Here is a 15,726-nt window from a genome sequence, read left to right on the forward strand (position 1 = left end):
ATGGGGTTTGTGTTTGGGGATCTGGTATGCACTAAAGCTTCCATATATCAAACTTGTTTTATTAAGCAGGAAGCTTCAAATTGTCTAAAATGTAAAACGTTTTCTTTTAAAGAGATGAGTCAGCTGAGAAATACAGAAGTAGCAATTATCAAGTCTGCTTACAAGAAGCCTCTTTCTTTTCTTTTAGATTTGGTTTTAATCCTGTGAATTCATAAAGGCTAAATGTTGCAAAGTACAGTGGCTCAGGTGAATTCTAACACAGTACTAATTCTACCTAATACACTTATGGATTCTTTTAAAGTTGCTCTGTTACATAAATGTCCTAATCTTGCATTGCAGCAGTAAAATGGAAATCTTCTGGGAAAGCTGAATTTTAAAACATCTCTCTTTTAAGGCAATTAAAAGCATAGAAATAACTGGGTTTTTCCACAGTCACCCTAGATTTTTCCTTTTTTTAAATCAAAGTACATAAATACATCTAATTAGAGAGAGATCACTCCCACTGATCTGGAACTGGATAGCTGGCATACTGTCCCATTGACCAACAGGTGCAGAACAGAGAGGTGACTTACTGTCATCCTTCAAAACTGAAGCAGATTACAAGCGAGCAGAGGTCAACAGTTGGTCAGGGCAACAGGGTTAATCCCTTATGCCTTTTGTGATAAGGTATTTTTATTTGGCACTAACAGTGGGACTTTATTACTTAATCCATCCTGGAAATTGTACTTTTAGCTGCAGAGTGCCCTCTAGTTTGAAACTGGTGCACTAGCATATGGTGCTACGTCAGGGTCAGGGCTTCATGAGCTAATGAAGGGTTAATATGGACCTCTACATTTTATTCCATATGCTATCATACTCTAAGCAGCAAGAAGGCACAGTTACACATTGTAAATATCAACGATATATTTGCTTATTTTGCCTCTGTGTTATGACCCAGGGCTTTTGCATGCTTTGGGCTGTAAAATATAAAGCTTCTATAATCCATTATTACTGGAACTAACATTTCAGCTTTCTTCCAACTCATTTTCTCAGGCAACATGAACATTTGGTTACCATCCAAGTTAAAAGGACTGTCAAAATAATTCTGATACTTTTTCTTTAAAAATTAAGCTGCTGAAGAAACAGGATTTCCTGATACCAGTTTTGACACAGCAGACTTTTTATGCTTCAATTTCTAGGAAAACTATAACTTATCTGAAAATTGCTGGATTCTTACATAGTCTTCTCAATTATTCAGGGCTTTTGCTGTTTTCCTCTTCCTGTGTAAGAGAAGCAACTGTCAAAGTGGGTGCTTTAAGGGGGCTTTCTGATGCAATTTGTATTTATTTCCAAGTCTGAAGGAAGTTGATGTTTCTCTGAAACCATCTGGATTTCTTCTAGAATCTGGAATTAAGTTTGATTTGAAGAGCTCCAATTGTTAAAAAGCAATACATTCTGGAATGAGCTATCTTCTAGAAACTGAGGATCTGAAACAACTAATCTAAGCATCAAGGTGGAAGATGGTTTATTCTATCTTGTACCTTTTCAGTTACTTGATACAGCATTTGCAGTGAATTGTAGACATATCATTCAAGGCTGCGAGTAGACAAGTTAGAGCAATTGTGTAACAGCCATGGTAACAGAAGGGGAAGTGTGGTTTTGTGATGACAGGAGAATACGTCCGTGTTTTGCTTTCTGTTGGGGATGTTGTCCAATGCCAGCATTCCAGGCTGTATATGGCAACTGTTCTTCAACATTTTGATCTCTGAAAGGATCATGGAAGAAACATGCTCCTATTCGTGGGCAATTACTATTAGACAGAGATAAAGGTTAACGTAACTGAAGAGGAAGCCTTTGTGTATTGGTTTTTGTTTTAAATAAGGCTTTAACTGAGGTGTCATTCTCATTTAATACTTAGACAAATTTCTGAGCTGTTAAGCTTAAAGTCAGTTTTTATGAGCTGTATTGGGGGTTTTTTTTTTGTTCAGTTTTTGCTGTTTTCACAAGTAATGCTCACTTTTGCTATATAATTTCAGTATATTTACTTTTGCTTCTAGCTCAAAAACTCTTGAGGAAGTAGAAGACAGGGCCATGCTGAACTTTCACTGATACTGGTTCCATTCAGTGGAGCAGAGATCATACAAGGTCAAGGAAGACCCTAAGGTTCATTTTAGCTATAGTTCTCCAGATAGTTTCATTTTTGTCTATACTCTTGAAGTTTAATCTTCCAGATTTTTTTCCCAGAAATAATTTAATTCCAAGTGAAATAAGCATATGTTTTAATTAGATACCAGCTGTTCTTCTTCAGAAGGTTTTAGCTGTAAGGCTGGATTTTTAGGTCAAGGTAAATACTTTTCATCCTAGATGTTTTATTGCCATAGTAGAGGTGCCAAATGCTAGCTGAGTTCCAAAAGGTTTTGATATAGAGCATTTGGAAATGTTATATATACTGTTGCTGGTGAGGCAAAGTGATGACTTGATAATAATTGATACGGCACAATGTTTTAATTTGCTAAAAGGCTGCCTTTCTTTTTTTAATGCAAAAAGATGCTTAGAAACATAATGAGCTAGCCTTTGTGTGAGTCTACTAAGACCACCTTCGACTGAGGCCAGCCCTTTGTTTTCACTTGGACCCTTCTGTCTCCTACACACTAGCTGCTGATTGGTACAAGCAGTCTTACTACACATGTATGGCCATTGTCAAATTCTAGAAAATGAAGTAATTTACATGTACAGTAGGTTACAGAAAGCATTTGCTTTACTAACCCAGTGTTTGTAGAGTGTGGCAATATCCCTTGTTTTTGCTTGATACAGAATTATTTTTAATGTATTTACTTTGTGAAGTTGACAGAAACATCCTCCCGGTATGCAAGAAAAATTTCCGGTACCACAGCACTACAGGAGGCACTGAAGGAGAAACAGCAACACATTGAACAGCTCCTGGCAGAAAGGGACCTGGAGAGGGCAGAAGTTGCAAAAGCAACCAGTCACGTAGGGGAGATAGAGCAGGAATTAGCACTTGTTCGCGATGGACATGATCGGGTAAGAGCGGTATTGCTGTTCTTAAAACAGAGGCTTTAATACAATTGACTTAATTTCCAAAATTGTGTTTTCTTATTGAAAAGGTCTGGGAGTAAAAGGTGGTGTTCTAAAACTAAAGTAGACCGTACCTATGAGACCTTCCTTGTGGGAGCTTTGGTTTGATGAGGTGGCAAATCTACTTCATTTAACTAATTTTCATTGAACTTCTCTACACATCTCTACCATCTTTTATTATATACATATATGAGTATGATAATATTCCCGTCCCTTGGCCCATCACTTCACCAAATAGTGATTACTGAGGTATAGATACATAACTTGGAAAAAATTCATGTATTGCCCAATTTAGTAGATTTTGTTCCTATTCCTCCTGCTGACTAGCATGTACTGGAGATGGAAGCAAAAATGGACCAGCTACGAGCTATGGTGGAGGCTGCCGATAGGGAGAAAGTGGAGCTTCTCAATCAGCTTGAGGAAGAGAAAAGGTAACGCAACACTGTCTTCATTAGTATAACGCTGTTAAAAACAAACTTTGCATTAAAAGTAAATGCTGTGGTGACTTTCAAATATGAAACAAATTTTGAATAATGCAGATATGGGCAATTATTGTATAAATCATGTTGCAGTTTCTTAAAATTAATACTAAAAAAACCCTCTCAAATATGGGGAGGGAAAGCCAAAGGAAGTGTACTTGCTCAGGGGCTGTTAACTGTTGTTTATAGCTGAATTTCGTGCAACTTGATCCTTTTAGTATTGCTTTCTGTTATGAAGGATTTTATTCCTACTCATACAGAATTAATGGATCATACCTGATCTCCTTGAAACACTCTTCTTCCACTTCCAAATGAAAATTTTGAGAATCTCATTTTCTGACAGTGCTGGATTAGGCATGTACGGTTTAGTTGTCTTGTGAATAATTTATTACTATTAGTAATGTGCTTCTAGGTAAGGTCTGTCTCTTACCGGAAAATCACTAAAGCTGTTAGTTTTCATGCCTTTTCTAATTCCCTTTCATAACCATTTGAGGAAAGGAACTGAGATTATCAGATAGGTAAGGTGAAGTAGAAAAGGATATAACCTGGTAAATTATTAGGTCACAGTTAGGTGAGGAAATAATCTGATAAATTGTTTTGGTGGATTTGGAAGGCTTTTGAAAAGCAAGAGTCTGTTCAGAAACCCATTGTGAGTCTGCCCTGTAGGCTTGGGTGTGCCCCTGAAATCAGTCAGATGTCAGCCTTTCTGAAAGGTCTGCGTAAAACTAGAAATCACAAATGAGAAAATGCAATGATAAACCCTGGGCAATTCCTTTACAATTTTCATGCTGCCTTTTTGTGGGACCCACTCTTAACTGAATTTCCAAAACAGTCAGTAGAGTTAGGTCTGGAATTAGTTGTAAATTCTCTATGAAATACTGCAGTGGGTTTTTTAATTAAAACAACAAAAAAAGAAAACCACAAACACCTCCCCCCTCCCCAAACAAACAACAAAACGAAACAGCTTTGCAGCACCTCTGGTAGCCTGGCTGTGGACCTACTTTTGCTGAGTGCCAGGTCGGTGGGGGTCTGTTTTACCGCAATCCTCCATGGCCTTGAGCTCACCTTCAGCGTGTTGCTAGGCAGCGTGACAGTGCCGCTGCGTGCCTGCTACCCGTTCACCAAAGTGACATCCTGCAGTCGGGAAAACATTTCACCACTTCGGCAGTGTAATATTTCTCCTTCCTCCTAACAGCTCTAGGCTTATTTATTTTGAAAGTTCTCTGTAATATGTATTCAAGTCAGTCTCTGCAGTGACTCAAAGTCAAATAATCTTTAATCCTCTGTTTCCCAAAGCACATTGGTGAGACCTATTTCCAGTAATAGGTTCTTATTGTCCTTTTATTTTAGACATCCATCACTTGTAACTCTCTTTGATGCAATGATTTCTACATCTGTCAGCCAAGCTGCAGGCACCAGCAATGTGTGTAATTCAAAGGAAAGAAGACACGCTTGTCTCTTCCTTCGCAACATCTTACAGTGTTGAAAGGATCAAGGAGGAAAGGAGGAGATCTGGCGGCCCCTTGTTCATTGGGGTATGCCAGAGCCGGGGGAGGGAAGAAATAACTCTTTACAAATTTTAAGTCAGATACCAGCTTCTCACTTCGTCATCTCATGCTAAGGCTCCTGCGTGGGCAAGGCAGGTCGGTGTTCTTGCTTGCACTCCCATTCTGCATCTTGCAGTTCATCTTGACAGCTAATATATGTTTGTCTATGCTAGAGTTTCGATGCAAGTCGACCAGCGCACTTCTAGAAGGCCCACGGGTGTCTTGGATGTGTCCTAACTTTCTGACTGTTTTGTAGGTGAATGGTAGAATATACAGAATGTGAGATGAAACTATTCATTGACGTCACCTCTTTTGAGGACGTGCAGAAGGGTGAAAGAATGAGAGAGTCAGTGATGACTTAAAGGTTTTCTTTTTAACTCGTCAGAAAATGCAACAAAATACTTTCTTTGCAGAGCTGCAGGAAGACTGATGCCTTACTTTGCCAGTGCTTCTGTTTTAAAGACAGTGGCTTTCCTTCTCCCTGATGCTTCCTGTGAGAGATTCCTCCTTAATGTTTCTGGCAGTTCGTGGGTACAGTCAGAATGATGTCGCTGTAGTTCTGATTGCCACTGAAAAGTGAGCTTGAAAGCGTCTTCTTTCAAAGTTGTCTGAATTTTAATGAATTATGCCCACAGGAAAGTTGAAGACCTTCAGTTCCGTGTGGAAGAAGAATCCATTACCAAAGGAGATCTAGAGGTAAAATATCTCCAGCTTTGTAAACAGGATATATAGTAGGACACAGAAATGCAATCAGTTCAGATTAAGTGTACTGTTCTCTAGACGAGAAAGGCAGAAATTATTAATAAATGCAATACTGGTCGAAGCATATACAAAGCACATGAAAGTGATTCCCAGCTCTGCAGTCCTTGAGTAAGCTAACCATCCTGACACTACAGGATTGCACCCTTAATTCAGTTACACGCTTTAGCAAGCGTTGTACTGTGCAATGGCTGTAGTTGCTTAGAGTAATTAATTTATAGAAACCTTTACCTATTGATATTTTACACTATTTTATATCACACTGATGTTTCTGAAATTGCTTTAAAGTAGCCACCAACAAAAAAGATCATATTGAAGTTATGAAATTGCAAGTTAATATTTATGCCTTTGAAAATCGATATTGAAGATTAGTCCTGTTTGTCTTTGGTCGATTTCTTTTTTTTTTTTTTTTTTTTAAATATTCCCTGTGCTTTCCTTAGGGAAGATTGGTTAACAAAGAATGTTTTGTCCTGGTAGTTATTGCACACAAAACCTAAACAGCAATTAATGTGTGCCATTTTTATGTTTCTACTGTTTGTATAACTGTAATGTTGGGCTAAAAACACTGTATGTTATTACACAATCAGAACAGAAAACATTTAATGAAGGATTACTCTCGGACGTTTGAACACTGCCGATTTTTATCCCAAATTTCAAATTAAAAAGCAATATACTTTTTAGTTGTTCTATTCCATTGTTGTCTAATCAGAAAAATATTAGAAATTCTTGCACAGCATAAAGTACAAACTTAGTTAACTTGTGTTCCTGTGAAACATTTATGATTAAAGCGCTAGCCTTATGAAAATTATTCATTTCATATAACATTTCTTTTATTTTAGTCTTCCATTCATTTTAAGATACCTATCTAGACTCTTCATAGAACGCTCCTTTTATTGTTTAGTCCATGGAAAATTTTAAACTTTTTTTTTTGTTGTTGTTAAATCAGTCGATAGTCATGGCAAACCATCTTAAAGTCTCTGGCTTGTCAAGCTGCATAACTTCAAGAGTTTAAACTGAATTCAAGACAATGAAATGTATCCTGTTGTTTGTGTTCAAATGATAGTGATAAGTCTGCAGGTGAAATATTTTTGTTTGTTTGTTTTTTAATTTTACTGATAGCGAAAGAGGCAGATTTCGGAAGACCCAGAAAATGTAAGAGGGCACTTAAATGTGCAGAGACATCCCATGTTAACAGATTGTGTGCAGAAAATGCTTATACTTATTCACTAACTGCATAATCTGTTATTGAAACATTGACTCTAGTATTTGTGTGCATGTTGCTTTCAGAGCAATTTCAACATTTATTGAAGAGAATGTGTGTAATGACTAAACGTTGTAATCCCCATTAACTGAAGAGAGGGCAAATGTGTCATTAGAATTCTTTAGGGTCAAAAACTTTGCAACTAATTGAAGAGTGTAGGAGCTTGTAGAAGATGACTGTCCAGGGTCTTGAAATGTCTTTCATTTAAATGCAGGATTTTGGTTGCTCTCTTCCCAAAATCCTGCATGCTTTCCTATGAGCTCCTACTGCTGTTCAACAGATGCAGTATGCAATTAGCCAGTTAATTTTTCAGAGAAAGAAAACTTGTGTGTTCCCCACCTACCCTTATTTGTTTCTCTTTTTTTGGCATGAAATGCTAAGAGAAGAGATGATTAAAAACATCTGAAGAATTAGTGTGCAAAGCTGTCTGATTTTACTGTATCTTCAGGTAGCTTCTCTTTGAATTACGTAGGAAAAATATATGCTATGGGATAACAGAAATTGCCCTACAAGATGTTTTAAGCGGTCCTCCTGCTTCTATATCTCAGAGTAGTAGAATTTAAAAGCCCTCTCATTGGTTGAACTCAGGAAAGTTTATCCCAGGCTGCCTCCTCTGCTGCATTCCCAGCCGAGATAGGAAGTTCTCAAGACTAAAACTGGTTTCCTGCTGTGCGTTCTTAGGTGTTCCTTTTGCGAAGCTACTTCAGCGATCTGGGTCTCCTCTATTCTTCCAATCAGGCTCACGGTGTGTTAGAAGTAAATCTGCATGTGCCCTTCCTTTCTCTTGTTTTGTGCACTCCCTGTTTAATCCTATCTTTACTCCTGATTTCCCTATTCTAATTTTTCCATAAAAATGGACGTCTTCACTCTCTGAAGGAGAGAAGTGGGTGATCACTTAGTTTCTAGGCTAATGCTTCATCATAGTCGTGTTCTGTGATTGTCATCCCAGCACGAAGGGACTGAAGGTTGTCTTGCCCCTATCCTAGAATGATTATCAGCATTTATGGCTTCAGCACAATTCCGCAGTTTGACTTATAGATGGAGAAGGTAACAGTAAGGTTTATTTTGAAGTGAAAAGTAGTTAGAATACACAGCACTGAAAATAGCTGATGACTGGTCTCTGAAGTTTATTTGAGTGGAATTCTTTAAGGTCCAAGGCAGCATAAGGCTTTTCCCATTTCCCTATCACTCTTTATCTAACTGCAAAGCTTTGGAGAAGGTAAAGATGCTTCCTTTGTGTTTTGTTTTTTGGTTTTTTTCTTTTCTGTTTTTTTTTTGATCCAAGTTAAGGTTTACAATCAAATTCTTTTCTTCTTTTTGTAGTACTCTGCTCTTCTCAGTTTACTGTGCTCTGGGTTTCCTCAAAGAGAAACATAATCATTTAGACATTTCTCTCTGGATGATCAGGAGAGAAATTTGAGTGATTCAAAATTTTGCAGTGATTTTTACCTCCGGGAAACTGGAGCCTGTCCCTTGGAAATTAGACTTGTTTAAAGGATAATCCCTCATGCCCTGAAAGGGAAAAAAGGTGTCCAGCAAAGATTTCTGAAGGTTGGTTGGGGTTTTGTTGGTGTTTTTGTTTTTTTTTTAAGTTTTGTTTCCATTTTGGTAGGATTTTAACTTACTCCCCTTTGAAATATATAAGAGATGGGATTAAAACAAAACCCCAGTAATCAATGATGGTATATTCGATCTTTGCAGTAATAAGGCAATGTCTATAAAACTAATGATCAAAGTGTTTTGGGTTTTCTGTAGTATAGAAAAACTTAAGATAGCGTATTTTGCGAAGTCATACAGGGAAAATTCTGCAGCTATCAGATTTGGGGCTTCTTGGTTTTTAATAGATCCCGTTGGTGAATCAGAGTGAGGAAGGTATGAATATTCAATTTTCTAAAATAGATTACTTTGCAGACTTACAATTTTGTTGTGGAACAGAACTAATACTAACCTGTCTCAGAGAGGGGACTCAATTATAGCCATTTGTAAAATAGTGTTATTTTCCTTGGAATACTTAGTTCCATTTTCAAAGGCTGTGGGAGGCAAAAACAGTAATCAGTATTCTTGTGGAGTTTTTTTTTTCCCCTGTATACACTGAAGATCTTCCATTGATAGAGAAACAAACTTGTTACGGAACTTCAAAAAATAGACACATCTAAGAAGCAACTTTTAGTATTTGTGGATTTTTAGTATTTTGGACCTAATAACTACATAATAAAACAGCCAACTGTTTTCAGCTGGAAAAATGTTTTAAAAATTTACAACACCAGATGTCTGCATGCTTTTGGGAAGCAACATAACTTGATCCTGTCAGAAGGAATATGGTGTTTGGAGGAGAAACGGCCTGAAGCAAAACAAGAGGCTCATCGCCACCCCACTTGCTCTGCAGAGACTACATAAGATCTTTAACTGCTGCGGCTGGTTTGGAGGCAGTACTAATCAGCTTGTCACTCCATAAATAACACAGTTCTGTAGGGATTTTTAAATATCATATTACAAAGATCAGAGAAGAAGCCACGTCCTGCCAGCTGGGCACACACTGCTGCGTTGTAGATTTGGAATTACTCACGTGTCTTCCTGCCTTTGGATCCTTTCCATCCAGGCTTCAGTGGGTAGCTGTTCAGGTTGCAGGACTCTCTTCTGTTAATAGTAGTTCACAGGGTTTGGGGTTACTGTGTTACTTTGTCCCACAGTAAATTAACTGCTGCAGTTAGGCTGTGTGGAGAACTTTAATCAAGACTGATGGATGGACCTTCTTTGGTTAATGAACACATCTTAGCCTACCCAGGCAGAACTTAATTCAGTCTTCTTCTGGGCATTGACCTTACTCTGGGTGTGGGCAAGCCCTGAAAAGCTGCTCTTTTTGGAAAAGACACTGTGAAGCAAGATAGAATTTCATAATCTTTTTCATTTGGATTGTCTGGTAAATTTAAACTCATGCTGGCCTATCAAGATTGACACAATACTCGAATCTCCGCACTTCAGAAATAAGCATGGCACCTGGTTCTTACCTCTTTATATTTCTTCTCGTTCCTCCCCCTCCCCCTGCCCCTTTTCCCCACTGCAGAGGTGCAGGTCAGATTTGAACTAGCTGCTGGACTTTACCTGCGTCTCTCAAACTTCACGCTGTCTTGTGGGCCTCTGGAGTATCTGGATATTAAGCCAGAATATCCAATATTCTGTGTTCTTGCTAAAAATTCTGCTTACTGTAAGCAAAAGGCAGGGGATGCCTGCTCACTTAGTTTCATCTGCTTCTCTTTAGGAGCCTGTTAGAATTACAAAGATCTTACTTTTTTTTTCCTTACTTCCACGTCTTCTTCAATGTATTTAGACTTCAGTGACTATAGAGCAACCGGACTGGTTCACTTTTTTACCCGGTTTTGGAGAATCTGACTTGTTGCTTGCTTCCTTCCAGAAAGAGGACGAAGGGGAGAAATGAGGAGGGTTCTGCACTTACAGAAAACTATTTTCTTTCTATATCTATTAAAATAATTCATACCATAATGACAAATGAACCTTAATGTTCCCAGATCTTGGCCAAAAGAACCTTTATGGCCAGGACTTGAGATGCAGCTACTATCAGGGGGAAAAAAAAAAAGAAGTTAAAAAGTTTTGATTAGTTACATGAGCTTCAGTAGTGAATTTTTGTCCCCTTGTTAATAACAAAATAATTTACAAAATAAACCAAATACATTTAAAAAGTTAGTGGGATGGCAAGGAAAGGCACTTATCTTCCTGTTAGAGCAGGTATAGATATACACATATTTTTTTTACATAACTATTCTAATTTGTGCTGAAAACTTCATGTACTGATAAATAACTTCTACTTGGCTGCATGAAACTTTTTTGTTCATATTTCTTCGTTTGTGATTTCTTTTTTACCTTTTTAAAATTTTTTTTTACATGTCAGCCCATTTACACTTTCAGTCCATCTTTCTCATCCATAGCATTTCCCTGTTCATTTTATCCACTGCATCTTCTCTGCTCATCATTGGTAGAAGATTCTGGCAGCACGGCCTGCATGTGGCTCCCTCCTCTTGTGCTGGCATGTGATGGTGGCACCGTTGTGTTCTCTTCCTTTCCCTTTTTACTAACAGACGCAGACCAAACTGGAGCATGCCCGCATTAAGGAGCTTGAACAGAGCCTGCTCTTTGAAAAGACCAAAGCTGACAAACTCCAGAGGGAGTTAGAAGACACTAGGGTAATGGTTTTCACTATTTAAATAACAAGACTGATTTGTGTTGTGGAAGATTTCTGATGACACAGTCTGCTGGGTATAACACATGCTGAAACATACCCTTGCTCTTGCCACGATCAGTACCTGCTATAGATGTAGCTGGAACACTTCAAAAATCAGCATTAATTTTGAGCTTCAGTGTTGTGTGTACATATGCCTGTATATGTATACTCATTTCTCCAGAAGAATTCAGGTAAGATGTCTTAAACCTGCAAAATTAATACTTGAATCCAGGTCAAAAGTAGCAAATGGGACTGTGAATTGACATAAAGGAGAGTTCGGTGGTTCATTTTTAGAAGTAGCAAAGTTCATTAAATCCAAAAGAAGTAGGATTGACTGTGCGAATGCTTTTAACACAAACTTAGTATTTGGGGCTTGGTTTTTGAGGTCTTAAATAGTTGTTGTACTCCTTGCTTTGCTACATCATAGTTTGCAGTGGCTTGTTTGTTTGTTTGTTTGGTTTTTGTTTTGTTTTGTTTTTTTTCCATGACATAATCTTTTCATGGATATGCCAGTAGCATTACTGATACTGTTGTCCCAAGTCAGAAGTCAGTAGACGTCAATTCTTAGGGAGAGATATAGATACATATATATAGATTTATATATATTCATGCTCACACATGCACCTTTTCTTGAAGTCAAGGTAGGGATGAATATTATAAAACCAAAAATGTACTCTATAATAAGTACTTCTAAAAAGCAATTGCAGGTAAGTAATATCTTTTTCAGGATGTTGGTATAATAAGGAGGTTAAAACAGTAACTTCCTAATTAGAAATAATTGTGGTAACTTTGCCTGCTTTTCCGTACCTCAAGCTGCTTCAACAGCCAGTGAAAAGCTCAGATGTGAGGGCACTTTCTCAGAGAGAACAACGGAGTGGATATAGAAGGAGTTTCAAAGGATTTGTAGGCTAAAAATGTGTTTGTCTTTTTCTCTTACAGTCTCATAGTTGGCATGAGATTAATTTGGAAGCAATTGTTTCAACAAATAAAGACGTTCAGGGTTCTCCTTTCTTTTTAAGTCTGCTTTAAAATGGTTCTAAGAAACATTTTGTTAAACACTGATAATATACGTGAGCATAGTTTGTAAGCTGTTTAGCAAGTTGTTGTTTCTAGATAACTTCAGAAAAAATTAATTTCAATAAATTCCACCTTTAGAAAGAATATAATATGCATGTAATACAAAGACGTGGACATTTTTCCTTTTTTTTAAAGCAATAATTTCACCTAAATGAAACAACAGTTAGTCTTGTTTCACAGCCTTCCATGTAAAAGCAGTATTTGCTTTTACTTAAGGTTTCTTTAGAATTTCCATAGAAATTGGAGTTAACAATGAAACTCAAAGGTATTCTAATCTAAAATGCTGATAAGAATACACTAATGATGTTAGTTTGCAACACTCGGTGTTTTCTTTTCAGTGAGGCCTAAGTCTTTGTATTAAACATATCTTTTATAATTCTTTCTTTTCTTAAATGCTGTTAACCATAGGTGGCCACGGTATCGGAAAAATCTCGCATCATGGAACTAGAAAGAGATTTAGCGTTGCGGGTGAAGGAAGTAGCTGAGCTTCGAGGGAGATTAGAGTCTAGTAAACACATTGATGATGTGGACACTTCTCTTTCATTGTTACAAGAAATAAGTTCTTTGCAAGAAAGAATGGCAGCAGTTAGCAAAGAACATCAGAATGAGATGAATTCACTGAAAGAGAAGTTTGGAATTAGCGAAGAAGCATTGCAGAAAGAGGTTAAATCACTTTCCGCTTTAAATGAGAGAATGGCAAAAGAAAATGAATCCTTAAAAACTAAGCTCAATCATGCCAACAAGGAGAATTCAGATGTAATAGAGCTGTGGAAATCAAAGCTGGAATCAGCAATTGCCTCCCATCAACAAGCAATGGAAGAGCTAAAAGTTTCTTTCAGTAAAGGTGTAGGGGCTCAGACAGCAGAATTTGCAGAGTTAAAGACTCAGATTGAGAAGATCAAATTAGACTATGAAAATGAAATGTCAAATTTAAAACTGAAGCAGGAAAATGAAAAATCTCATCATTTAAAAGAGATTGAATCACTGAAAGCAAAGCTGTTGGCAGTCACAGAGGAGAAAGAGCAACACCTGGAAAGCCTGAAGACCAAACTGGAAAGTGTGGAAGATCAGCATCTAGTAGAAATGGAAGACACTTTAAACAAATTACAGGAAGCTGAAATAAAGGTAAAGGAGCTAGAGGTACTGCAAGCCAAGTACAATGAACAAACCAAAGTTATTGATAGTCTTACACCACAGATCAAAGCTGCTGAAGAAAAGCTTTTGGACCTTGCTGCACTTCAGAAAGCCAATTCTGAAGGTAAATTGGAAATCCAGAAACTTAGCAAGCAGCTTGAGGCAGCTGAGAAACAAATTCAGAATTTAGAAACTGAAAAGGTTGATGGAAATAGCAAGGTTTGTATCAACATCCATCCTTTTATTTTTAGTTTGTTTTTATTTTACATTTGTACAGTTCTCATCTGCTATAGCAAATACATCACAGAATAAGCTAGTCTTACTGAATATGTGTCTTAGTACCATCTGAGGAGGTTTAGGGAAGTTGTAACTGGGTCATGTGTCTCAACAGGTTTTTAGTGCTCAGTCTGCACCACTAAGAAAAAGAAAAAAATACTTTCTGCACTTTCTTGCTGCAGGCTTTGGCATGCTTCTGCTGAAAGCTTTGTCTTATGGAAGGGTTAGTTTGTCAGCTTATTTGGGAGAAGAATCCACACATCTTAAGTTTTTAACCTTTGGTGATAGAGGTGTTTGGATAAAGTGACTTGGGGCTCAGTGGAGAAATGTTTCCTCTGTACCTTCACTACCTTGCCTCTCATCAAACAATATGATGGAAGAGGCTATTAAAAACAAAAGAAAGCAAAAAGATCCTGGTGGAACTTTTCTCTAAGACAAGGGTGTGCAGTGATGCTGTTAGGCACTGTTTCACAGTGTTTTTGAAGCACAGACTACAGTATGATACATTTTACCAAGATTTTTCTTGGTTTTGGATTAAATGTCTATTTAAAGTGGATAGCATGGCATTTGGTACTTGGAAGTTGTTCCGCCACTGCAGCTAGGAATAAAAGTGCTAAGATACCATTTCATTTTAGGGGTTCCTCCACATGCCCAATCTATGCATGACCGGACAAGATATAGCTCTAATTGTAAGAGTAATGGGAAAGTAACTGGAAGTAGCTTTCCTAAGCCCTTCTCAGATGGTTCCATGATACTAGGTTTCTACGGACCCTTGACTATTTTTGAGGTCACACTGGGTTTCTGCACTACCCCTGGGTGTGGTACAGAGCCTTTTGAAAAATTGCATCCCTGTATGTGTATTGGTCTGAACAGCCAATTGAAACATAAATGCTGAATTTATCAGATAAAGTTAAAACAGTAAAGAACCAAAACTACTAATTCAACTGATGCTTTAACTTTGTTTGGAAATTTTGAATGTACTCAGAAATGTCTGCCATTAAATAATGTTTTCACAGTTAATTCCAAAAGAACTAAATTTTAATGATTTCAAATATATTCCAAGATGCAGTTAATACTGTGATGTAGTTATCAGTGGTAATCAGCATTGCTCAGTGAACACATTTCTTTTTTTTTCCTTCAGTTTCTTTTATTTTTCATCTTACAGTGGTTTTAATAGTATAGTTTTTTTCTTTCAGATTCAGCTTTTAATTTTCCTATTTTTTCATTCATGTTTGTAATTTTATTTTACTCCATTTCACCATCTCTGTTAGGCTAGTAATCTGGCCAAAGAACTGCAGGGCAAAGAGCAAAAACTTCTTGACCTTGAGAAAAACTTGAGTGCAGTAAATGAAGTTAAAGATTGTTTGGAAAAGGAACTTCAAGTTTTGGTGAGTAATACTCAAAAATTTTGACTTTATCCTTTGGATTTTGGTTTTCATGGTGAGTGTGTAATTGAAATCTGAGGATCACCTCCAACTGAGCCAAGCTATTTTACTCATGAGAAGGCGGCAAGGGTTCATGAATAATAGGATCCATGTCAGAATGAAGTGAGCATTTTACTCGAGGTCCATGTTACCAGGTGTTTTGTCTAAATAGAACTCATCTGTTTATGGATTTCAAATAAAATATTAGACCAAATCAAAAGCAGCATGTAGTTTAAATTTAGACTAATCGTTAAGAAACATGTGGCCCTTTATTATAACTGTTGTACAAATTAATGCTATGCACATGTATTACAAATGGGTTTTGAAGACCTTTTTTTCATCTGATTTCTCATTTAGCCAATTTAATTGAATTTGCAAGTATTCTATAGTTGGGTGGAATTTTCCTGAGAAACTACACTGGAGTTAATAATAAAGGACATGCTTTTAGGTTTTACTG

The 15,726-nt window shown here is 37.3% G+C and overlaps 1 protein-coding gene across 11 annotated transcripts in view; it reads left to right on the forward strand.

Annotated features, from left to right (window-relative positions):
• CLIP1 (CAP-Gly domain containing linker protein 1) overlaps positions 1-15,726 on the forward strand; it is a 74,206-nt gene that overhangs the window by 30,170 nt on the left and 28,310 nt on the right. For 5 of the 11 annotated variants that reach the window (XM_064466095.1, XM_064466103.1, XM_064466098.1 and 2 more), the window contains 7 exons: positions 2,824-3,021; positions 3,403-3,506; positions 5,737-5,797; positions 6,980-7,012; positions 11,216-11,320; positions 12,844-13,788; positions 15,117-15,233. In XM_064466095.1, coding sequence (XP_064322165.1) covers positions 2,824-3,021; positions 3,403-3,506; positions 5,737-5,797; positions 6,980-7,012; positions 11,216-11,320; positions 12,844-13,788; positions 15,117-15,233 — 1,563 coding nt within the window. The remainder of the gene's footprint in view (positions 1-2,823; positions 3,022-3,402; positions 3,507-5,736; positions 5,798-6,979; positions 7,013-11,215; positions 11,321-12,843; positions 13,789-15,116; positions 15,234-15,726) is intronic. The other 6 variants (XM_064466099.1, XM_064466105.1, XM_064466101.1 and 3 more) reach the window with 4 other exon arrangements.

The sequence above is a fragment of the Phalacrocorax carbo genome, chromosome 15 (genome assembly GCF_963921805.1).
Source record: "Phalacrocorax carbo chromosome 15, bPhaCar2.1, whole genome shotgun sequence".
Classification (NCBI taxonomy): domain Eukaryota; kingdom Metazoa; phylum Chordata; class Aves; order Suliformes; family Phalacrocoracidae; genus Phalacrocorax; species Phalacrocorax carbo.